Below are 26,044 nucleotides of genomic sequence, written 5' to 3'. Positions count from 1 at the left end.
TTCTCCATGTAGGGGAGGTGGCACTCTTCTCCGTGTAGGGGAGGTGGCACTCTTCTCCATGTAGGGGAGGTGGCACTCTTCTCCATGTAGGGGAGGTGGCACTCTTCTCCGTGTAGGGGAGGTGGCACTCTTCTCCATGTAGGGGAGGTGGCACTCTTCTCCGTGTAGGGGAGGTGGCACTCTTCTCCATGCATGGGAGGTGGCACTCTTCTCCGTGTAGGGGAGGTGGCACTCTTCTCCATGCATGGGAGGTGGCACTCTTCTCCATGTAGGGGAGGTGGCACTCTTCTCCATGTAGGGGAGGTGGCACTCTTCTCCGTGTAGGGGAGGTGGCACTCTTCTCCATGTAGGGGAGGTGGCACTCTTCTCCATGCATGGGAGGTGGCACTCTTCTCCGTGTAGGGGAGGTGGCACTCTTCTCCGTGTAGGGGAGGTGGCACTCTTCTCCATGTAGGGGAGGTGGCACTCTTCTCCATGTAGGGGAGGTGGCACTCTTCTCCATGCATGGGAGGTGGCACTCTTCTCCGTGTAGGGGAGGTGGCACTCTTCTCCATGCATGGGAGGTGGCACTCTTCTCCATGTAGGGGAGGTGGCACTCTTCTCCATGTAGGGGAGGTGGCACTCTTCTCCGTGTAGGGGAGGTGGCACTCTTCTCCATGTAGGGGAGGTGGCACTCTTCTCCATGTAGGGGAGGTGGCACTCTTCTCCATGCATGGGAGGTGGCACTCTTCTCCGTGTAGGGGAGGTGGCACTCTTCTCCATGTAGGGGAGGTGGCACTCTTCTCCGTGTAGGGGAGGTGGCACTCTTCTCCATGCATGGGAGGTGGCACTCTTCTCCATGTAGGGGAGGTGGCACTCTTCTCCATGTAGGGGAGGTGGCACTCTTCTCCGTGTAGGGGAGGTGGCACTCTTCTCCATGTAGGGGAGGTGGCACTCTTCTCCGTGTAGGGGAGGTGGCACTCTTCTCCGTGTAGGGAAGGTGGCACTCTTCTCCGTGTAGGGGAGGTGGCACTCTTCTCCATGTAGGGGAGGTGGCACTCTTCTCCGTGTAGGGGAGGTGGCACTCTTCTCCGTGTAGGGGAGGTGGCACTCTTCTCCGTGTAGGGGAGGTGGCACTCTTCTCCATGCATGGGAGGTGGCACTCTTCTCCATGTAGGGGAGGTGGCACTCTTCTCCATGTAGGGGAGGTGGCACTCTTCTCCGTGTAGGGGAGGTGGCACTCTTCTCCGTGTAGGGGAGGTGGCACTCTTCTCCATGCATGGGAGGTGGCACTCTTCTCCGTGTAGGGAAGGTGGCACTCTTCTCCGTGTAGGGGAGGTGGCACTCTTCTCCATGTAGGGGAGGTGGCACTCTTCTCCGTGTAGGGGAGGTGGCACTCTTCTCCGTGTAGGGGAGGTGGCACTCTTCTCCGTGTAGGGGAGGTGGCACTCTTCTCCGTGTAGGGGAGGTGGCACTCTTCTCCATGCATGGGAGGTGGCACTCTTCTCCGTGTAGGGAAGGTGGCACTCTTCTCCATGTAGGGGAGGTGGCACTCTTCTCCATGTAGGGGAGGCGGATTGAACCTCATATCAATATTATCGATACTAATGATGATTGATTATTTCGTTTTAGGAACTCGGGACTCGTTTTTTTGACACAGGAGGACACAAAGATGAAGTGTTGGTAGCTCTTGATGTTGTTATTTTGCACTGTAGACTTCCTTTTCCTGCAAGTGATAAAGGAAATACTTATTTATTGATCTTGCTGCAGCGTCCTATATTGATTGTAGGAATTAATCATACAATCAGGATCAATTCATTTAAGGCAGAAATCACAAAAACTTTCAGTAATACTGAAAATGTCAAACTAAGAAATATTTCTTTGTACCCTAACACAGTCATCCCCAACCACCGGTACCGGTCCGTAACGCATTTGCTACCGGGCCCCGCAGAAACATTAATTAATTGATAAACTACCGCATTTCCTCCAAGTTAACTTTCACCTGTCCCACTAAACACAGCAATAACTTCTTAATAGATGCATATTACTATGTTAGTCGCTATTTGTTATAGTACATTATGGTCCAGATCATGTTTTTGTTATGTTCTGTTAGTTTTGGACTATTTTAGTTCCTGTTTGACACCTGAATTTGTTTTACTTACCATGGCTACTTATGATTTTCACCTGCCTCTGGTGTTCGGGACGCGCACCTGCTTCTAATCAGAGGACTATTTAAGCCTGCCTTTGCCAGTCAGTCGGCCTGGCGTCATTAGTTGTTTGCCTCATGCCTGGACGACCTAAGTCTTAGTTGTTTCACGCCACAGTTTCGTATTGGTTTCATGCCACAGTTCCCTGTTTGTTCTATGCCATAGTTAATGCTAGTTGTTTCATGCCACAGTTCCGTGTTTGTTCTATGCCATAGTTAATGCTAGTTGTTTCATGCCACAGTTCCGTGTTTGTTCTATGCCATAGTTAATGCTAGTTGTTTCATGCCACAGTTCCGTGTTTGTTCCATGCCATAGTTAATGCTAGTTGTTTCATGCCACAGTTCCGTGTTTGTTCCATGCCATAGTTAATGCTAGTTGTTTCATGCCACAGTTCTGTGTTTGTTCTATGCCATAGTTAATGCTAGTTGTTTCATGCCACAGTTTCGTGTTTGTTTCATGCCACAGTTCCGTGTTTGTTCCATGCCATAGTTAATGCTAGTTGTTTCATGCCACAGTTCCCTGTTTGTTCTATGCCATAGTTAATGCTAGTTGTTTCATGCCACAGTTCCGTGTTTGTTCCATGCCATAGTTAATGCTAGTCGTTTCATGCCACAGTTCCGTGTTTGTTCCATGCCATAGTTAATGCTAGTTGTTTCATGCCACAGTTCCGTGTTTGTTCTATGCCATAGTTAATGCTAGTTGTTTCATGCCACAGTTCCGTGTTTGTTCTATGCCATAGTTAATGCTAGTTGTTTCATGCCACAGTTTCGTGTTTGTTTCATGCCACAGTTTCGTGTTTGTTTCATGCCACAGTTTCGTGAGGTTCATGTCTATAGTTTCATGTCTTACATTTTTGCCTTAGCTTCCGCATGCGATAGGCACGTAGGCCTTCGGGTTGTTTTCTGTTTTGTACCTCGTTGAGTGCTTCTTAAAATTAAATCATGTTCCTACCTGCAAGTCCTGTCCGGAGTCGTCCGTTTGCCTTCCTGGGAGAATGACCCCGCAGTAAGCGAAAACCACGTCTTGACACATTAATGCACATTAATGATCATATAAAATATTAATGCGCCAGATTGTAGCCAAAGGCTAATTTCCATCTGCAGGGTGATTGTATAGAACAGGGGTTCTTAAACTGTTTGACCAGGATCCAACTTTTCCACTACAGAGGGACCCGGGGACCACTCCAATATTAACACTGAATTAGTGTTAATTAATTCAATTAAATATCGACCCTACTTACAGTTTACTACCTTTTGTAAAATCATATAATAGCATGTGTTAATCACAAATATTTTACTAATAATTTAACAAATAAACCTCAGGCTTAGGTCAGGCTAATTAGAAAAATAAATATTTACATACAATATGTATTATGTTGCGTTAAAATAAAGTAATAATAAATATGTTTCTTAACTAAACTGTCAATACAATTAAAGTGCAAATGAAAAAGCTGCTGCACCACTTTAGTCGTATTTTTTGCGCTTAAGAAATTTCTCAATGACATTAGCGCCAGTGTTTGTTTTATGTTGTCGTTACTGCCACAAGTGGTGGAAAAGTGTATCACAACTAAGTACCGCCACGAACCACAGCTGAAAAACACATATTACATTCTAGGGGGCGCTCTATGGTTAAGAAACACTGCTATATAGTACATGCCATCAACGTGTTGGGGACCATTTGTACACACGCTCAGGGCACACACTACTCCAGAGTTATGGCGAGTTGCAGCTGAGATAGGCTCCAGCACCCCCCGCGACCCCAGAAGGGACAAGTGGTAGAAAATAGATGGATGAATGGATTTTTCATTCTCATTTTTTTTACTGTTTTTTTTCCCCCACTTGTGGAAAGCAGGTCCGTGAAAATAATGCATACATTAAACCGGGCCCTGGCGGAAAAAAAGGTTGGGGACCCCCGCCCCAACAGATGTACAAAAGTACTTTTTTCAACATCAAAATAATAATAATAATAATAATAATAATAATAATACAACTAATTCAATAGATAGAAATAAAGAGCATTTCTTTAAAAGTCTTCTATGATTTGTCGCCGCCCCCACTTGACATGCCCCGATGTTGGCCACGCCTACCAGGAGAGGTGGCCAATTAAAAAGGACCCCGAACCCCCACGGCGCCTTAGCCCCGCCCACAGTGCCTGCCACTGACAACCGTGAACGTGTCAGCCTGGCGACTTTTCTTTGGCGCTTTGGGACTTTTTTTATTTGGCGCTTGGGGACTTTTATTTGGCGCTTTGGCAGAAGTATCCTGGCAGCCATGACGGAAGCCGAGACGGAAAGCGACTTTGAGAAGACGCTCGCTCTGATTGGCGGCAGGCATGGGATTTATCTGGTGAGTGACGTCATCCAGAGCCGGGCGGAAGCGGGCGACAAGGACGAGGACGTCCTGCAGGAGTTCATCCGCGTGTTGTTCCAGGGAGGAAAGTGCCTCGCCGTGGCCGAAGGGCGGCACCTCTGCGCCGCTAACAACAGCAGCAGCGACGGTCGGCAAGACGAGCCCGGGGATGTGGGAGCTAAGAGGCGGGGAAAGACGGCTCGGAGACGGGCGAGCAGCTCCAGCCTGAGCAGGACCATCGACTTCCCGACCATCATGTTCCTCTTCCGGCAGTCGTTCATCAGCTGTGACCGGCAGCAGGTGCGCTTGAAGGAGATCCTCAAGGATGTCCGCGCACGCACCAAACGAGCCGGGAGCGCATTGCCGGCTCTCATCGGATTAGTGCGCACCAAAGCGCCGTGCGCCGAGACCCAAAAGTGTGTGGAGCTCCTGGACTTGCTCCTCCGCAGCGTGTTCCGCAAACACGCACCCGAGACTATCTGGGCCGGCTCCTTCGTCCCCAGCGCGCCCAGCAGCCTCCGCCTCGTCAAGAGTCACTTCTGCGCAGTCGTCCGCTCTTCTCCCGCTGCAGGTGCGAGCCACGGCCGCTCCTAGGAGCTGGTCCTCGGGGTTGCCCCCCCCACACATGCAGGGCCGCTCCTAGGAGCTGGTCCTCGGGGTTGCTCTTTATTTGATTTTATTAGTAGTTTATTGGATTTTATTATAAGTTTATTTGATTGTATTGGTATTGTATTTGATTTTATTAGTAGTTTGTTTGATTTTATTAGTAGTTTAATGGATTTTATTCATAGTTGTTTTGATTTTATTAGTTGTTTATTTGATTGTATTAGTAGTTTATTGGATTTTATTAGTAGTTTGTTTGATTTTATAAGTAGTTTGTTTGATTTCATTAGTAGTTTATTGGATTTTATTAGTAGTTTATTGGACTTTATTAGAACATGTATTGGATTTTATTAGTAGTTTATCTGATTTTATTAGTAGTTTATTTGATTTTATTTGTAGTTTGTTAGATGTGTTGTAGTTTTATTTTATTTGTAGTTTATTGGATTTTATTAGTAGTTTGTTCGATTTTTATTAGTAGTTTGTTTGATTTTTATTAGTAGTTGGTTTGATTTTTTATTAATAGTTGGTTTGATTTTATTAGTAGTTTTTTTTATTTGTCTTAGTAGTTTGTTTGTTTGATTGTTTTAGTAGTTTATTTGATTTTATTAGATTTTAGGAGCTCGTCTTCGGGGCAACTACCCCCCACACGCTTGTCCTCTGGGTTGGTATTTATTTGATTTTATTAGTAGTTTATTGGATTTTATTTGTAGTTTTTTTGATTTTATTAGTTGTTTATTTGATTGTATTAGTAGTTTGATTTTATTAGTAGTTTATTGGATTTCATTAGTAGTTTATTGGATTGTATCAGTAGTTTGTTTGTTTGTATTAGTTGTTTATTGGATTGTATTAGTAGTTTGTTTGATTGTTTTAGTAGTTTATTGGATTTTATTAGTAGTTTATTGGATGGATGGATTGTATTAGTAGTTCATTGGATTGTATTAGTAGTTTGTTTGATTTGATTAGTATTTTATTTGATTTTATTAGTGGTTTATTGGATTTTATTAGTAGTTTATTGGATTGTATTAGTTTATTTAATTTTTTAGTAGTTATCTGATTTTATTAGTAGTTTATTTGATTTTGTACGTAGTTTATTTGATTTTTTAGTAGTTTATCTGATTTTATTAGTAGTTTATTTGATTTTATTAGTAGTTTGTTTGATTTTATTAGTAGTTTATTTGATTTCATTAGTAGTTTGTTTGATTTTATTAGTAGTTTATTTGATTTCATTAGTAGTTTATTTTATTTTAGAAGCTCGTCCTCGGGGTTACAACTTATATAATAGTTCTCTAAACACTTAAGTGGTTTTGACTAAATGATCTTAAAAACAACTTTTATAATAGTCGTCTAAACACTTAAGTTAAGATCTTTGGAATAGATAAGAGAAAGACACATTTCACACAGATCTTTGGTGAGAAGTTTTGAGCTGCTGGAATGCAGTGAAGAAGAAGTTGCTAATTAGTGTGTGATTAGAAGAAAGGAGGTCAGTGCATGACCTTCACCAGACAAAAGCTTATTTTTATCCTGGCTGCCTGACAAAAGGAGCATTCATGAAAAGAGAAAGCACTCGTGGTTAGCTGACAACTTGTTTCAAACTCGTGATTAGCTGCCAACCTGTTTCAAACTCTGGAGTAGCTGCCAACCTGTTTCAAACTCGTGATTAGCTCCCAATTTATTACAAACTTGTGATTAGCTGCCAACTTGTTTCAAACTCGTGATTAGCTGCCAACTTGTTTCAAACTCTGGATTAGCTGCCAACTTGTTTCAAGCTCGTGATTAGCTCCCAATTTATTACAAACTTGTGATTAGCTGCCAACTCCCAGGCAGAAGCTCCAGACCAGCACAATGCCCTGTATCAGCCAATTCAATTGCTGAACAACTTCTTGGTAATGGCCGATTCACGGACACTGCAAAAGACCACACTCGTTCCGTCAAGCAAGAAACCACAAACCTCTGGCAAGCCAAAGGAGCAGACGACCACATGTCAACACCCTTCACATCTGAAGCGCTCTCCACTGCCATCGGACAACTGTAAAGCGGGAAACATCTCACCAGAATTCTTGCTACACTGTGGCCAAAAATGTCAGAACAGGCTCAAGGAGTTTTATTCTTCCTGCCTCAACAGGCTAGCAATACCCAAGATCTGGCGAAGGGCAACAATCATTGCCCTACCCAAACCCAACAAACCAACGGACCACCCTAAGAACTTTCGCCCAATCTCACTTCTCTGCGTCCCATCCGAAGTCCTGGAGCGACTCCTACTGGTCCGCCTGGACCCCACCATAGACCCCCAACTACCCGACCAACAAGCAGGATTCTGCCGCGGATGCAGCACCGTCCACCAGATCGTAAAGCTGACGAACGACATCGAAGACAGCTTTGAAAAACGTCACAAAGCGGGCGTTGTTCTGGTGGACCTCATCGTGGCTTATGGCACCGTTTGGCACCAGGGCTTTATCTCGAAGCTCCTCCGGAGTGTTCCAGACCGCCATCTAGTACGGTTCATATGTGCTATCCTCTCCAACCGCAAATTCATACCGAAGACAAGCGATGGACAGGAAAGCCGCCCTCTGCGCCTCAAAAATGGAGTTCCCTAGGGATCAGTACTGGCCTCATTGCTCTTCAACCTATACATCAGCGATCTTCCCCCCACAACATCAAGGCAGACCCAATACGTAAATGATCTCGCCCTCTTAAATTCAGACAGAAACTGGTCAACAGTAGAGGAGACCCTAACCTCAGACATGTCACAAATCGCAGGGTACCTGAAAACACGGAGACTTAAACTGAGTGTTGCAAAAACAACCTCCACAGCTTTCCACCTCAACACCAACTCACAGTTAACGTCAACGGGTCACCCCTGCCGCACAACCCAACTCCTACATATCTCGGAGTGAAACTGGATAGGCAGCTGACGTATAAACAACACCTTGAATCATTGCGTGCCAAAGTCTCCTCCAGGAATAACCTCCTACACCGACTAGCAGGCTCGTCTTGGGGAGCAAGCGCCTCCACCTTAATAACCGGCAACCTTGCTCTGGTGTACAGCACGGCAGAATATGCCTCCCCTGCATGGTGCCGCAGCGCACATGCCAAGAAACTCGACATCACCCTCAACAAGACCATGAGGATTGTCACCGGCTGCCTGAAACCCACCCCAACAGAGTTCCTCCTGGTACTATCTGGTATCGCACTAGCTGCCCTACGCAGAGAAAACCACACACACAGACTTGTAAGTAAGGCCTCGCAGGATCCAAACCATTTCCTGCCCAAACTTGTAGCAGACTCCCGAGACGTTGGTCGTCAACACCTACTCTCCCGGCGCCCGTCCTCCCTCCACCCAGCAACTCTTGGTGGACCCAAATTCAACACACTTGAAGCATGGAGAACCAACTGGCAGGAGACCCCCCCGACCCCCTCAACTCTCAGTCAACCCAAATACAAGCCTACCACCGGGCGCTGACCTTCCTCGCAAGAACTGGTCAACACTAAACCGGATACGGACGAGTGTTTGCCGATTCAACGCCAACATGCACCGCTGGGGTCTGCGGCCATCAGCAGCCTGCCCATGCGGAGCCGAGGAACAGACCGCCCACCACATCATCCACGAGTGCCCCACCTTTCCCCCACCCCAATGACCTGGACAATAATCTGGATAATCTGAGCCCTGACACAGTGAGTTGGCTGCAGCGGCTGAGCAACATCGCCTAGCTGTCTCATACCAAACAAGAAGCAAGCTGCCAACTTGTTTGAAACTCTGGATTAGCTGCCAATTTGTTTCAAACTCTGGATTAGCTGCTGACTTGTTTCAAACTCGTGATTAGCTGCCAATTTGTTTCAAATTCTGGATTAGCTGCCAATTTGTTTGAAACTCTGGATTAGCTGCCAATTTGTTTCAAACTCTGGATTAGCTGCTGATTTGTTTCAAACTCGTGATTAGCTGCCAATTTGTTTCAAATTCTGGATTAGCTGCCAACTTGTTTCAAACTCTGGATTAGCTGCCGACTTGTTTCAAATTCTGGATTAGCTCCCAATTTGTTTCAAACTCTGGATTAGCTGCCAATTTTTTTCAAACTCGTGATTAGCTGCCAATTTGTTTCAAACTCTAGATTAGCTGCCAATTTGTTTCAAACTCGTGATTAGCTGCCAATTTGTTTCAAACTCTGGATTAGCCACCAACTTGTTTTAAACTCGTGATTATCTGACAACTTGTTTCAAACTCTGGATTCCCTGCCAATTTGTTTCAAACTCTGGATTAGCTGCCAACTTGTTTCAAACTCGTGATTAGCTGCTAACTTGTTTCAAACTCGTGATTAGCTGCTAACTTGTTTCAAACTCGTGATTAGCTGCCAACTTGTTTCAAACTCGTGATTAGCTGCCAACTTGTTTTAAACTCGGGATTACCTGCCAACTTGTTTCAAACTCGTGATTAGCTGACAACTTGTTTCAAACTCGTGATTAGCTGCCAACTTGTTTCAAACTCGTGATTAGCTGCCAATTTGTTTCAAACTCGGGATTAGCTGCCAATTTGTTCCAAACTCGTGATTAGCTGCCAACTTGTTTCAAACTCGTGATTAGCTGCCAACTTGTTTTAAACTCGGGATTACCTGCCAACTTGTTCCAAACTCGTGATTAGCTGCCAACTTGTTTCAAACTCGTGATTAGCTGCCAACTTGTTTTAAACTCGGGATTACCTGCCAACTTGTTTCAAACTCGGGATTAGCTGCCAATTTGTTTCAAACTCGTGATTAGCTGCCAACTTGTTTCAAACTCGGGATTAGCTGACAACTTGTTTCAAATTTGTGATTAGCTGCCAATTTGTTTTGAAACTCGTGATTAGCTGCCAATTTGTTTCAAACTCGGGATTAGCTGCCAATTTGTTTCAAACTCTGGATTAGCTGCCAATTTGTTTCAAACTCTTGATTAGCTGACAACTTGTTTCAAATTTGTGATTAGCTGCCAATTTGTTTTGAAACTCGTGATTAGCTGCCAATTTGTTTCAAACTCGGGATTAGCTGCCAATATGTTTCAAACTCTTGATTAGCTGACAACTTGTTTCAAATTTGTGATTAGCTGCCAATTTGTTTTGAAACTCGTGATTAGCTGCCAATTTGTTTCAAACTCTGGATTAGCTGCCAACTTGTTTCAAACTCCTTTTCTTGCCTTCCAGATTTTTCCAGCAGGAGCAGGAACCCACTTCTACAACCCTTCCTGTGTTGGTTCAGGCCCAGTGGAGGAGCACACAACACGTCTTCAAGCAGCACACAGAGAGGTTAGCCATTACAAGTCCCAATGACTTCAACTCAACAACCACTTGCACATTGTGTAACACACACACACACACACACACACACACACACACACACACACACACACACACACACACACACACACACATACACTTGGCATCAATTCCAGCCTCATCTTTTTGAACACAATGCCACAAGCTTGGCACAGCTTTCTTAATAATAATAACAATAATATATTTTATTTGTAAAAGCACTTTACATTGAACAAACAATCTCAAAGTGCTACAGTGCATTTAAAAAAACAAAAACAAAGCTAGAACAACAAATAGCTGCCCCAAAAGGGACAAGCAGTAGAAAATGGATGGATGGGCAACGAGTAAGATAAATAGTAAAATAAAATAAAACTAGAACAGCCTTATAGCTACAACGAGCACACATAAATCTAACAAAAGGCTTTTTTTAAAAAAATATGTTTTTTTAAGCCTTTTAACATTCACAGTCTGTGGTGCACTCATGTGGTCAGGGAGAGCGTTCCACAGACTGGGAGTGGCGGAGCCGAAAGCCCGGTCTCCCATGGTTCGGAGCTTTGTCCTCTGAGTTTGGAGGAGCTTAGGCACTGGTGGGTTAGTAGGGAGACTTTGTATTCAACCCTGAGTGGAACAGGAAGCCAGTGAAGGGATTTGAGAACCGGGTGTGATGTGGTCGTATTTCCGCACTCTCATCTGATTATTTTAGTTTGCCTTCAGAGGTCCGCTTTTTTCAAATGAATTAAAATGATGTATGCGGGCAATAACCTGTGATTACTCAAAATTTAAATTGATCAGATTTTAAAAAATATATATATATTTGATTTGATTTGATATATTTTTATTTGAAATATGCAAAAAAACAAGAGCATGCCTGATCCAATACAGTGCTATAGCCTTAACAGCCATTATGACCAAATGAAAACAATGTAGAATAAAAAACGGAAAAAAACTAAATGAGCAACGACACTTTATTTTTTTTTATTATATTTTTTTTACATATTTATATACGTATATCATAAATACGTATATATATATCATTTGACAGCATTGATATCAATGTGTGCCAGTAATCACCTCATATTATTACAACATTGCCCATGCCCTCGATAATTACATTTTTTCTTGTACAAATTAATGTTACAGGGTTTCCCACACATTCATTTATTTGTGGCGGCCCGCCACGAAAAAATTACGTCCGCCACAAATACCAAAAAAAAATAAAAAATAAAAATAAAAATAAAAATATTATTATTATTTTTTATTTTTTATTTTTTTTTGTCCTGTCCAGCTTCTCAGGCAAATCATATAGTTGATGTAGATGCCCATATCGGCTGTTCAGATATACTTTACAAAAGAGAAGTGTAGGATACTTCTCTTGTTGCCTTATTTGTATTTGACTTTATTAAATGTATTTCTATTAGAAACACAACATGCGTATATAACAAAGGGTGCAAAGTGTGCAGGCAGTAGGAAACACATGGTTAAGTGTAGGGAGTAAAACTGATGGCAGTCTAAAGTTCAAGATTTTTGGAGCTCTTTGTTCAGTGGATCAGATGTTTGATGAAGCTCTGTGTCTATCTACCACCACTACTGTTTTCTGTTTATTTGTTACTGACTGTGGCAGGACACCTCTGCCTCTGTTTCACTTTATGTTGCTGGTAAATAATATGGTTGTAGTAGTAGGCTAAAGTTAAATTATTTAGTATGCACTAATTAAAGGGGCAGAGCTTTGAGACATTTTAGCTTTTATATTTTATAAGATATATTTTTTGTAAGAACCACAATTAATAAATATATTTCAGTGAATAACTTATTGTTCAAATCTGTATATAAATATGTACATAAAGTGTTGTAATTATATTGTAAAATGGATGGATGGATGGACGTTTAAAAGAAAACTGTTATTATTAATTAGTAAGTATACATTTTTTGAGCCTTTTTAGAGAAAATCAAATCATTGTAGTAAATTATGCAAATTACGCGATGATGTCATGGTGACCACGCCCATAGCCACGCCCCCACCGCCACAGGTATCTTGGCAGTTTATGGGAAACACTGTGTTATCTTTACAAACCTATTTTTGTAATACACTAGATAATAATGTAATATTATGCATGATTAGATAACTAGATGAGGCAAATCGTGAAGGAATTGCGTGTGAATGCTCCAATGCAGAAGTTCCACTGAAATCCTGGAATTTTTTTTATAATTGTTGAAGTAGAGCACACAATTCCTGAACAGGCTGAATTAATATTTTGAGGTTGGAACAGTTTGAATCAGATGAAAAATGTGGGCGTTATGGAACTTTGAAGAATGTCCCATTTATTTAATTGGGAATTACCCAAAAATTGGGGAATTTCGGGAAATGCGGGAATTTTTTTGAAAATGGTAAAAAAAAAAAAAAAAATTGAATTGTCTGAATGAGTTGAAATGGTTGGTGTTGGAATTTTTCAAATCTGTCGAGAAATGTTGAAGTAGTAACATTTTTAATTGAGAAATGGTATTAAGGAATTCCTAAAATTTCGGGAAAACCGGGAATTTTTCCAGTTCGAAAAACAACTTTGTTTTTTGTCCTGATTAAGAGGAATGTTTGGACGGTGAAAAATGTGGAAGGAGTAAAAAAGTGTCCAAAAAGGGTTTGAAAAAAACGTGAATTCCTGGAATTTTTTTGAACTTGGAAAAATAATAGTTTGAATGTCCAGGATGAGTGGAATATGTTGAAGGTGGAATGGTTTGAATCGCTTGAAAATGTGGAAATGGTGGAAGTTTGAAAAATGGCCAATTCTTTTTGAATGGGGAAAATGTCCCAGGAAATCTGGGAATTTTTGGAATTTGTCAAGGGAAATCCCGCGATTCCCGAATAGGCTGAACAGTTTGAAGTTGGAACAGTTTGAATCAGATGTAAAATGTGGGCGTTGTGGGACTTTGTCTCATTGATTTAATTGGGAATTACCAAAAAATTTGAAAATTTCGTGAAATGCCGGAATTTTCTTGAAAATGGTAAAAAAACAAAAACTTGAATGGTCTGAATGAGTTGAAATGGTTGGTGTTGGAATTTTTCAAATCGGTCGAGAAATGTTGAAGTAGTAACATTTTTAATTGAGAAATGATATTAAGGAATTCCTGGAATTTTGGGAAAACCGGGAATTTTTCCAGTTCGAAAAACAACTTTGTTTTTTGTCCTGAATGGTTTGAATCGCTTGAAAAATGTGGAAATGGTGGAAGTTTGAAAAAATGGCCAATTCTTTTTGAATGGGGAAAATGTCCCAGAAAACCTGGAAATCTGGGAATTTTTGGAATTTGTCAAGGGAAAGCCTGCGATTCCTGAATAGGCTGAACAGTTTGAATCAGATGTAAAATGTGGGCGTTGTGGAACTTTGTTGTGGGACTTTGTCCCATTGATTTAATTAGGAATTACCAAAAAATTGGAAAATTTCTTGAAATGCTGGTAAAAAATGGTAAAAAAAACAAACACTTGAATGGTCTGAATGAGTTGAAATGGTTGGTGTTGGAATTTTTTCAAATCGGTCGAGAAATGTTGAAGTAGTAACATTTTTAATTGAGAAATGGTATTAAGGAATTCCTGAAATTTCGGGAAAACCTGGAATTTTTCCAGTTCGAAAAACAACTTTGTTTTTTGTCCTGATTAAGAGGAATGTTTGGACGGTGAAAAATGTGGAAGGAGTAAAAAAGTGTCCAAAAAGGGTTTGAAAAAACGTGAATTCCTGGAATTTTTTTTAACTTGTAAAAATAATAGTTTGAATGTCCAGGATGAGTGGAATATGTTGAAGGTGGAATGGTTTGAATTGCTTGAAAAATGTGGAAATGGTGGAAGTTTGAAAAATGGCCAATTCTTTTTGAATGGGTAAAATGTCCCAGAAAATCTGGAAATCTGGGAATTTTTGGAATTTGTCAAGGAAAAGGCGGCGATTCCCGAATAGGCTGAACAGTTTGAAGTTGGAACAGTTTGAATCAGATGTAAAATGTGGGCGTTGTGGAACTTTGAAGAATGTCCCATTGATTTAATTGGGAATTACCAAAAAATTGGGGAATTTCGGGGAAATGCGGGAATTTTCTTGAAAATGGTATATATAAAAAAATTGAATGGTCTGAATGAGTTGAAATGGTTGGTGTTGGAATTTTTCAAATCGGTCGAGAAATGTTGAAGTCGTAACATTTTTAATTGAGAAATTATATTAAGGAATTTCGGGAAAACCGGGAATTTTTCCAGTTCGAAAATCAACTTCGTTTTTTGTCCAGATTAAAAGGAATGTTTGGACGGTGAAAAATGTGGAAGGAGTAAAAAAGTGTCCAAAAAGGGTTTGAAAAAAACGGGAATTCCTACAATTTTTTTGAACTTAGTTTGAATGTCCAGGATGAGTGGAATGTGTTGAAGGTGGAATGGTTTGAATCACTTGAAAAATGTGGAAATGGTGGAAGTTTGAAAAAATGGCCAATTCTTTTTGAATGGGGAAAATGTCCCAGGAAATCTGGGAATTTTTGGAATTTGTCAAGGGAAATCCCGTGATGCCCGGATAGGCTGAACAGTTTGAAGTTGGAACAGTTTGAATCAGATGTAAAATGTGGGCGTTGTGGAACTTTGTTGTGGGACTTTGTCCCATTGATTTAATTAGGAATTACCAAAAAATTTGAAAATTTCTTGAAATGCCGGAATTTTCTTGAAAATGGTAAAAAAAAAAAAACTTGAATGGTCTGAATGAGTTGAAATGGTTGGTTTTGGAATTTTTCAAATCGGTCGAGAAATGTTGAAGTAGTAACATTTTTAATTGAGAAATGATATTAAGGAATTCCTGGAATTTCGGGAAAACCTGGAATTTTTCCAGTTCGAAAAACAACTTTGTTTTTTGTCCTGATTAAGAGGAATGTTTGGACGGTGAAAAATGTGGAAGGAGTAAAAAAGTGTCCAAAAAGGGTTTGAAAAAACGGGAATTCCTGGAATTTTTTTTAACTTGTAAAAATAATAGTTTGAATGTCCAGGATGAGTGGAATATGTTGAAGGTGGAATGGTTTGAATCGCTTGAAAAATGTGGAAATGGTGGAAGTTTGAAAAATGGCCAATTCTTTTTGAATGGGTAAAATGTCCCAGAAAATCTGGAAATCTGGGAATTTTTGGAATTTGTCAAGGAAAAGGCGGCGATTCCCGAATAGGCTGAACAGTTTGAAGCTGGAACAGTTTGAATCAGATGTAAAATGTGGGCGTTGTGGAACTTTGAAGAATGTCCCATTGATTTAATTGGGAATTACCAAAACAATTGGGGAATTTCGGGGAAATGCGAGAATTTTCTTGAAAATGGTATATATAAAAAAATTGAATGGTCTGAATGAGTTGAAATGGTTGGTGTTGGAATTTTTCAAATGGGTCGAGAAATGTTGAAGTAGTAACATTTTTAATTGAGAAATGATATTAAGGAATTTCGGGAAAACCGGGAATTTTTCCAGTTCGAAAATCAACTTTGTTTTTTGTCCTGATTAAGAGGAATGTTTGGACGGTGAAAAATGTGGAAGGAGTAAGTTGCCAGAGAAAAGGGTTTGGAAAAAACGGGAATTCCTGGAATTTTTTTTAACTTGTAAAAATAATAGTTTGAATGTCCAGGATGAGTGGAATATGTTGAAGGTGGAATGGTTTGAATTGCTTGAAAAATGTGGAAATGGTGGAAGTTTGAAAAATGGCCAATTCTTTTTGAATGGGTAAAATGTCCCAGAAAATCTGGAAATCTGGGAATTTTTGGAATTTGTCAAGGAAAAGGCGGCGATTCCCGAATAGGCTGAACAGTTTGAAGTTGGAACAGTTTGAATCAGATGTAAAATGTGGGCGTTGTGGAACTTTGAAGAATGTCCCATTGATTTAATTGGGAATTACCAAAAAATTGGGGAATTTCGGGGAAATGCGGGAATTTTCTTGAAAATGGTATATATAAAAAAATTGAATGGTCTGAATGAGTTGAAATGGTTGGTGTTGGAATTTTTCAAATCGGTCGAGAAATGTTGAAGTCGTAACATTTTTAATTGAGAAATTATATTAAGGAATTTCGGGAAAACCGGGAATTTTTCCAGTTCGAAAATCAACTTCGTTTTTTGTCCAGATTAAAAGGAATGTTTGGACGGTGAAAAATGTGGAAGGAGTAAAAAAGTGTCCAAAAAGGGTTTGAAAAAAACGGGAATTCCTACAATTTTTTTGAACTTAGTTTGAATGTCCAGGATGAGTGGAATATGTTGAAGGTGGAATGATTTGAATCGCTTGAAAAATGTGGAAATGGTGGAAGTTTGAAAAAATGGCCAATTCTTTTTGAATGGGGAAAATGTCCCAGGAAATCTGGGAATTTTTGGAATTTGTCAAGGGAAATCCCGTGATGCCCGGATAGGCTGAACAGTTTGAAGTTGGAACAGTTTGAATCAGATGTAAAATGTGGGCGTTGTGGAACTTTGTTGTGGGACTTTGTCCCATTGATTTAATTAGGAATTACCAAAAAATTTGAAAATTTCTTGAAATGCCGGAATTTTCTTGAAAATGGTAAAAAAAAAAAAACTTGAATGGTCTGAATGAGTTGAAATGGTTGGTTTTGGAATTTTTCAAATCGGTCGAGAAATGTTGAAGTAGTAACATTTTTAATTGAGAAATGATATTAAGGAATTCCTGGAATTTCGGGAAAACCTGGAATTTTTCCAGTTCGAAAAACAACTTTGTTTTTTGTCCTGATTAAGAGGAATGTTTGGACGGTGAAAAATGTGGAAGGAGTAAAAAAGTGTCCAAAAAGGGTTTGAAAAAACGGGAATTCCTGGAATTTTTTTTAACTTGTAAAAATAATAGTTTGAATGTCCAGGATGAGTGGAATATGTTGAAGGTGGAATGGTTTGAATCGCTTGAAAAATGTGGAAATGGTGGAAGTTTGAAAAATGGCCAATTCTTTTTGAATGGGTAAAATGTCCCAGAAAATCTGGAAATCTGGGAATTTTTGGAATTTGTCAAGGAAAAGGCGGCGATTCCCGAATAGGCTGAACAGTTTGAAGCTGGAACAGTTTGAATCAGATGTAAAATGTGGGCGTTGTGGAACTTTGAAGAATGTCCCATTGATTTAATTGGGAATTACCAAAACAATTGGGGAATTTCGGGGAAATGCGAGAATTTTCTTGAAAATGGTATATATAAAAAAATTGAATGGTCTGAATGAGTTGAAATGGTTGGTGTTGGAATTTTTCAAATGGGTCGAGAAATGTTGAAGTAGTAACATTTTTAATTGAGAAATGATATTAAGGAATTTCGGGAAAACCGGGAATTTTTCCAGTTCGAAAATCAACTTTGTTTTTTGTCCTGATTAAGAGGAATGTTTGGACGGTGAAAAATGTGGAAGGAGTAAGTTGCCAGAGAAAAGGGTTTGGAAAAAACGGGAATTCCTGGAATTTTTTTTAACTTGTAAAAATAATAGTTTGAATGTCCAGGATGAGTGGAATATGTTGAAGGTGGAATGGTTTGAATTGCTTGAAAAATGTGGAAATGGTGGAAGTTTGAAAAATGGCCAATTCTTTTTGAATGGGTAAAATGTCCCAGAAAATCTGGAAATCTGGGAATTTTTGGAATTTGTCAAGGAAAAGGCGACGATTCCCGAATAGGCTGAACAGTTTGAAGTTGGAACAGTTTGAATCAGATGTAAAATGTGGGCGTTGTGGAACTTTGAAGAATGTCCCATTGATTTAATTGGGAATTACCAAAAAATTGGGGAATTTCGGGGAAATGCGGGAATTTTCTTGAAAATGGTATATATAAAAAAATTGAATGGTCTGAATGAGTTGAAATGGTTGGTGTTGGAATTTTTCAAATGGGTCGAGAAATGTTGAAGTCGTAACATTTTTAATTGAGAAATGATATTAAGGAATTTCGGGAAAACCGGGAATTTTTCCAGTTCGAAAATCAACTTCGTTTTTTGTCCTGATTAAAAGGAATGTTTGGACGGTGAAAAATGTGGAAGGAGTAAAAAAGTGTCCAAAAAGGGTTTGAAAAAAACGGGAATTCCTACAATTTTTTTTAACTTAGTTTGAATGTCCAGGATGAGTGGAATGTGTTGAAGGTGGAATGGTTTGAATCACTTGAAAAATGTGGAAATGGTGGAAGTTTGAAAAAATGGCCAATTCTTTTTGAATGGGAAAAATGTCCCAGAAAACCTGGAAATCTGGGAATTTTTGGAATTTGTCAAGGGAAAGCCCACGCTTCCTGAAGTGGCCGAACAGTCTGAAGTTGGAACAGTTTGAATTGGGTGAAAAATGTGGAAGGTAGAGCGTGCCAAACTCTGGAGAAGAAGAAGAAGAAGTTGAATAAATAGATGCATTTTGGTGTAGAAAACCATGTGTGTGAATGTTTGGAGCATTCACACAATAACGTTTAGAAGATACACATTTTTTCCTGTCAAAATCGAAATAATTATTTGCATTTAGTAAAAAAAATGTTTTAAATGAAGTATTTTATTAACACGCATTTTTCCCCAGGCTTTCGCGGGCCACATGCAATGATGTGGCGGGCCACATGCAATGATGTGGCGGGCCACATGCAATGATGTGGCGGGCCAGATCTGGTCCCCGGGCCTTGAGTTTTACACATGTGCTTTAAAAGTTTGGAAATGTCTTTAATAACCGTTTTTATGGCTTTTATATCGATTTCACAGCAGTCAGTTGAGGTCTTGGCTTTGCATTTCTTTACAATTTTTAAACATTTCCTCTTTCGTCAGGAACGTGGAGTTGGGATTTCTGTCTATGGTGTCATTGAGAACAGGAAGTAAACAGATGTTGGAAATAAACGTCAAACCTAACCTTGTTACTTTAACAATGCTTAGCAAAGGTGCAGTGCAAAGGAGATGGTGACATACAAAACCCAAAAGCAGTGAAGTTGTCACGTTGTGTAAATGGTAAATAAAAAGAGAATACAATGATTTGCAAATCCTTTTCAACTCATATTCAATTGAATAGACTGCAAAGACAAGATATTTAACGTTCCAACTGGAAAACGTTATTTTTTGCAAATATTAGCTCATTTGGAATTTGATGCCTGCAACGTGTTTCAAAAAAGCTGGCACAAGTGGCAAAAAAGACTGATAAAGTTGAGGAATGCTCATCAAAGACTTATTTGGAACATCCCACAGGTGAACAGGCTAATTGGGAACAGGTGGGTGCCATGATTGGGTATAAAAGTAGATTCCATGGAATGCTCAGTCATTCACAAACAAGGACGGGGCCGAGGGTCACCGCTTTGTCAACAAATGCGGGAGCAAATTCATTAAGAACAACATTTCTCAACCAGCTTTTGCAAGGAATTTAAGGATATCACCATCTACACTCCGTAATATCATCAAAAGGTTCAGAGAATCTGGAGATTTGATTTTTGATTTGATTTGATTTGATTTTTATTAAGGATCCCCATTAGCTGGTTGCCACAACAACCCACTAGTCTTCCTGCGGGGTCCACTGATTGTAAATAATGTAAATAATTCAATGTGATTATCTTGTGTGATGACTGTATTATGATGATAGTATATATGATAGTATATATCTGTATCATGAATCAATTTAAGTGGACCCCGACTTAAACAAGTTGAAAAACTTATTCGGGTGTTACCATTTAGTGGTCAATTGTACGGAATATGTACTTCACTGTGCAACCTACTAATAAAAGTCTCAATCAATCAATCAATCAATCAATCAATCAATCCACAAACTCAGTACAATTACAAGTAAAAGCATATAATTATAACTACACAATACAGAAAAAATAGATAGATAAAAGCATCAATAAGAAAACAAGCAAACAATTTACAGTCACAGAATAATAATTACCATATAAATATAACTACACAATATAAAACCAAACAAAATCATCAACAAGCAAACTCATTTAAAGACTCAGATCCAATATTACTTTCCTTTTAAAAACCTGTTTACTTTCAATGCCGGTGAGAATTTGAGGCAGGTTATTCCAGAGCGATACAGATCTATAAATAAAAGATTTCCGCAAGGCATTCTTCCTTGGACGAGGGAGTACAAAATGCCCCTCACTGGACGCCCTGGTGTTATGATTATGTATTGTGCTACTGTGAACTATTTGGGCCATGAGAAGAGCAGGAGTTTACCGATTTGAACAATATAAGAGTATTAGCTGACAAACCTGGTCTGCACTGTTAGCCAGGAAAGAGAAGCATGCATTTGGTTAAGATGGGCTCTTAGTGAACAACCCAGAAGCTGCCTTGCTGCCCTATTCTGGACAATCTGGAGCTTACTGATCTCACCACTTGCAGCAGACTGTTGAACAATAGTCCAGATGACAAAAGACTAAACTCTTATCTGACAAAGAAGAGGTGGATCAACAAAAGCAGCACATTTCCTGGAAATACCAACAGCCCTTCCCATCTTGGTAACTATATCACTGATATGTTTTGACCAGGATAGAGTGCAAGTCCAAGGAGCTTGGCACTTCTGACCTGTTGAACTATTGAAATACCTAACCCCAAATCCAATATTGGGTCACAAGATAACCCTTGCCTAGTCCCCAATATAATACTTTTTGTTTTTGAGATGTTAAAGGCCTACTGAAATGAATTGTTTTTATTTAAACGGGGATAGCAGATCCATTCTATGTGTCATACTTGATCATTTCGCGATATTGCCATATTTTTGCTGAAAGGATTTAGTAGAGAACATCGACGATAAAGTTAGCAACTTTTGGTCGCTGATAAAAAAAAGCCTCGCCTGTAGCGGAAGTAGCGTGACATCACAGGTTGAAAGGCTCCTCGCATTTCCCCATTGTTTACACCAGCAGCGAGAGCGATTCGGACCGAGAAAGCGACGATTACCCCATTAATTTGAGCCAGGATGAAAGATTCGTGGATGAGGAAACGTGAGAGTGAAGGACTAGAGTGCAGTGCAGGACGTATCTTTTTTCGCTCTGACCGTAACTTAGGTAAAAGGGCTCATTGGATTCCACACTCTCTGCTTTTTCTATTGTGAATCACGGATTTGTATTTTAAACCACCTGGGATACTATATCCTCTTGAAAATGAGAGTCGAGAACGCGAAATGGACATTCACAGTGACTTTTATCTCCACAACAATACATCGGTGAAGCACTTTAGCTACGGAGCTAACGTGATAGCATCATGCTTAAATGCAGATAGAAACAAAAGAAATAAGCCCCTCACTGGAAGGATAGACAGAAGATCAACAATACTACTATCAGGAGACACCGAACCAAACACTGGACATGTAACTACACGGTTAATGCTGTGCCGCCTGTCGAAGCCTAGCAATGCTGTTGCTAACGACGCCATTGAAGCTAACTTAGCTACGGGACCTCGTCAGAGCTATGATAAAAACATTAGCGCTCCACCTACGCCAGCCCTCATCTGCTCATCAACACCCGTGCTCACCTGCGTTCCAGCGATCGACGGCGCGACGAAGGACTTCACCCGATCATCGATGCGGTCGGCGGCTAGCGTCGGCTAGCGCGTCTGCTATCCAAGTCAAAGTCCTCCTGGTTGTGTTGCTGCAGCCAGCCGCTAATACACCGATCCCACCTACAGCTTTCTTCTTTGTAGTCTCCATTGTTCATTAAACAAATTGCAAAAGATTCACCAACACAGATGTCCAGAATACTGTGGAATTTTGCCATGAAAACAGAGCTGTTTGTATTGAGAAACAATGTGTCCCAATACTTCCGGTTCAACCATTGACGTCACGCGCAAACGTCATCATACATAGACGTTTTCAACCGGAAGTTTAGCCGGAAATTTAAAATGTCACTTTATAAGTTAACCCGGCCGTATTGGCATGTGTTGCAATGTTAAGATTTCATCATTGATATATAAACTATCAGACTGCGTGGTCGCTAGTAGTGGCTTTCAGTAGGCCTTTAAGTACACTGCATGATATAAGGTTGCATCATCAGCATAAAGAACCAATTTGGTAGCCCAAGGTAAATCATTGGTGAATATAGAAAAAATAAAGGTCCCAGGAACACCACAATCTAAACTTCTGCTATTAGACAAGCTGCCATTAAGATACACCTGTTGTGATCTTGAGGACAAATAACTCCGTATCCACATTAAAGCCGAAGTATTAAAACCATAACATTTAAGTTTGTCAATTAAAAGAGAGTGGTCAATCACGTCAAATGCAGCACTAAAATCTAACAGCACAGCTCCAACCAACATAGAATTATCTATAGCATTGAGCCAATCGTCCGTCATTTGTATAAGAGCCGTGGACGTAGAGTGGCCCGTTCTATATGCATGTTGACAATCAGTTGCTAGCCCATTTGATTGAAAGTAAGCTTGAATTTGTGCATACACACATTTCTCCAGTATTTTACATAACCCAGGTAGGATGCTTATTGGTCTAGAACAGGGGTCACCAACGCGGTGCCCGCGGGCACCAGGTAGCCCGTAAGGACCAGATGAGTAGCCCGCTGGCCTGTTCTAAAAATAGCTCAAATAGCAGCACTTACCAGTGAGCTGCCTCTATTTTTTAAATTTTATTTATTTACTAGAAAGCTGGTCTCTCTTTGCTCGACATTTTTAATTCTAAGAGAGACAAAACTCAAATAGAATTTGAAAATCCAAGAAAATATTTTAAAGACTTGGTCTTCACTTGTTTAAATAAATTCATTCTTTTTTTCCCTTTGCTTCTTATAACTTTCAGAAAGACAGTTTTAGAGAAAAAATACAACCTTAAAAATTATTTTAGGATTTTTAAACACATATACCTTTTTACCTTTTAAATTCCTTCCTCTTCTTTCCTGACAATTTAAATCAATGTTCAAGTAAATTTTTTTTTTTTATTGTAAAGAATAATAAATACATTTTAATTTAATTCTTCATTTTAGCTTCTGTTTTTTCGACAAAGAATATTTGTGAAATATTTCTTCAAACTTATTATGATTAAAATTCAAAAAAAAATATTCTGGCAAATGTAGAAAATCTGTAGAATCAAATTTAAATCTTATTTCAAAGTCTTTTGAATTTCTTTTAAAATTTTTGTTCTGGAAAATCTAGAAGAAATAATGATTTGTCTTTGTTAGCAATATACCTTGGTCCAATTTGTTATGTATTCTAACAAAGTGTAGATTGGATTTTAACCTATTTAAAACATGTCATCAAAATTCTAAAATTAATCTTAATCAGGAAAAATTACTAATGATGTTCCATAAAAAGATTCGAATTAGCTAGTTTTTCTCCTTTTTTTTGTTTGAATTTTGAATTTTAAAGAGTCGAAATTGAAAATAAACTGTTTCAAAATTTAATTGTCATTTTTTTCCGTGTTTTCTCCTCTTTTAAACCGTTCAATTAAGTGTAAATATAATTAATTATTAATAATAACATAGAGTTAAAGGTAAATTGAGCAAATTGGCTATTTCTGGCAATTTATTTAAGTGTGTATCAAACTGGTAGCCCTTCGCATTAATCAGTACCCAAGAAGTAGCTCTTGGTTTCAAAAAGGTTGGTGACCCCTGGTCTAGAATTACCCTCATTGAAAGCCAATTTGGTATCCTTATGTAGAGGAGTAACCTTTGCCACCTTCCATATCTTTGGACACAGGCCCACTTGTAAACATCTATTAAAAATATGACACACAGTCACTGATATGATACCAGCAGTCATTTTCAGTAACTTACTACCCAGGTTGTCTATACCAGCTACTTTGTTGTCTGGAGAAATCACTGCACGTAAGCGGCAATGCTGAAAATCAACATTGAATGCCTGTGACCTTGGATCGCTCAGGCGGTACTGCATCAAAAAGCGACATCAGTGTGGCGCACTTCAGAAAACCACTGTCAGTAACTACAGCTGGTCGCTACATCTGTAAGTGCAAGTTCAAACTCTACTATGCAAAGCGAAAGCCATTTATCAACAACACCCGGAAACGCCGCCGGCTTCGCTGGGCCCGAGCTCATCTAAGATGGACTGATGCAAAGTGGAAAAGTGTTCTGTGGTCTGACGAGTCCACATTTCAAATTGTTTTTGGAAACTGTGGACGTCGTGTCCTCCGGACCAAAGAGGAAAAGAACCATCCGGATTGTTCTAGGGTCAAAGTGTAAAATGCAGCATGTGTGATGGTATGGGGGTGTATTAGTGCCCAAGACATGGGTAACTTACACATCCGTGAAGGCACCATTAATGCTGAAAGGTACATACAGCTTATGGAGCAACATATGTTGCTGTCACGCCAAATTTCTTCCCCCTATAAACCCCCCCCCACCTATTTACTTCCGTGGTCATGTTTCCTCTTACGTCATTGACAGCGATCGATAGCACTTCGGCTTTGACTGCCCGTCACTGGAAGGATACTTCGTCTTCGACAGCAGCTGGAATCTGAAGAAATCGATTATTGTTTAGTTTTTTTTGTACAGGCACGAAACAGGACAGTCGCGTGCCGGTTAAGGACCCCCGGCAACTTTGTGACTTTATTGGACGCAGCCCCGGAAGTAAATGGGGGGGGGGGGGGGGGGGGGGGGGGGGTTTGTAGGGGGAAGAAATTTGGCGTGACATTGCCATCCAAGCAACGTTATCATGGACGCCCCTGCTTATTTCAGCAAGACAATGCCAAGCCACGTGTTACATCAACGTGGCTTCGTAGTAAAAGAGTGCGGGTACTAGACTGGCCTGCCTGTAGTCCAGACCTGTCTCCCATTGAAAATGTGTGGCGTATTATGAAGCCTAAAATAGCACAAGGGAGACCCCCGGACTGTTGAACAACTTAAGCTGTACATCAAACAAGAATGGGAAATAATTCTACCTGAAAAGCTTCAAAAATGTGTCTCGTCAGTTCCCAAACCTTTACTGAGTGTTGTTAAAAGGAAAGGCCATGTAACACAATGGTAAAAATGCCCCTGTGACAACTTTTTTTGCAATGTGTTGCTGCCATTAAATTCAAAGTTAATGATTATTTGCACAAAATAAATAAAGTTTCTCAGTGTGAACATGAAATATCTTGTCTTTGCAGTCTATTCAATTGAATATAAGTTGAAAAGGATTTGCAAATCATTGCATTCTCTTTTCATTTACCATTTACACGACGTGACAACTTAACTGGTTTTGGGTTCTGTATAATGTGTACGTAAAATGTGCCGCACAAAAGGGTCATTTCTGTGAATTATACGTCTGATTTTGTGTTGGTGGTTTCCCTCATCCTCATTATCCTGAAGCAGTACGTCACAAATAAATGTGCAAGTAATAGTTTGTGTTGGTTTGGATTATGTCCACAAATACAGTCCTATGTCGACACAGTCAGCCAGTCCGACTTGTTTTAACTGTGGTGTTTAAGGACTGCAGTAAAAATGTAGTCTGAACCGTCATCACATCAATCACAGCTTTGGACTTGATTTGTTTCAGGCAACGTGGAGGAAAGCATTCCTTTGAAAAACAATTCCACGTCCGCTGGGCCAAATGAGGAATCTGCTGGATGAGGTCACTGATGTCACGTGACTACAAGGCCCCAACGCTGTGGACAATAACGTTTTTGACTTTGTAGGGAAGTTCGGCTTCGAAATACAGCACAAGATATGACATTTAGTGTCTCTTTGGTAAATAAAGTACAATTTGGTAGCGCCAAGGACTTCATTTTTTGTTATAAAATTG

The 26,044-nt window shown here is 40.0% G+C and overlaps 1 protein-coding gene across 1 annotated transcript; it reads left to right on the top strand.

Moving 5' to 3' along the window:
• The first annotated feature begins 4,332 nt into the window (after positions 1-4,332).
• LOC133634951 (uncharacterized protein C2orf72) lies at positions 4,333-26,044 on the top strand. The gene is made up of 3 exons (XM_062027613.1): positions 4,333-5,105; positions 10,305-10,406; positions 25,799-26,044. The coding sequence occupies exons 1-3, from the start codon at positions 4,457-4,459 to the stop codon at positions 25,870-25,872; spliced, it is 825 nt and encodes a 274-aa protein (XP_061883597.1). The 5' UTR covers positions 4,333-4,456; the 3' UTR covers positions 25,873-26,044.

The sequence above is a fragment of the Entelurus aequoreus genome, linkage group LG19 (assembly GCF_033978785.1).
Source record: "Entelurus aequoreus isolate RoL-2023_Sb linkage group LG19, RoL_Eaeq_v1.1, whole genome shotgun sequence".
NCBI lineage: Eukaryota > Metazoa > Chordata > Actinopteri > Syngnathiformes > Syngnathidae > Entelurus > Entelurus aequoreus.
The sequence above is the reverse complement of the archived record's forward strand: the minus strand, read 5'-3'. Positions and strand labels throughout refer to the sequence as shown.

Coding starts and splice junctions, on each gene's coding strand:
- LOC133634951 (XM_062027613.1), top strand. CDS start 4,457: ATGACGGAAGCCGAGACGGAAAGCGACTTTGAGAAGACGCTCGCTCTG. Junction 5,106..10,304: donor CCGCTCTTCTCCCGCTGCAG/GTGCGAGCCACG, acceptor CTTGCCTTCCAG/ATTTTTCCAGCAGGAGCAGG. Junction 10,407..25,798: donor TTCAAGCAGCACACAGAGAG/GTTAGCCATTAC, acceptor GATTTGTTTCAG/GCAACGTGGAGGAAAGCATT.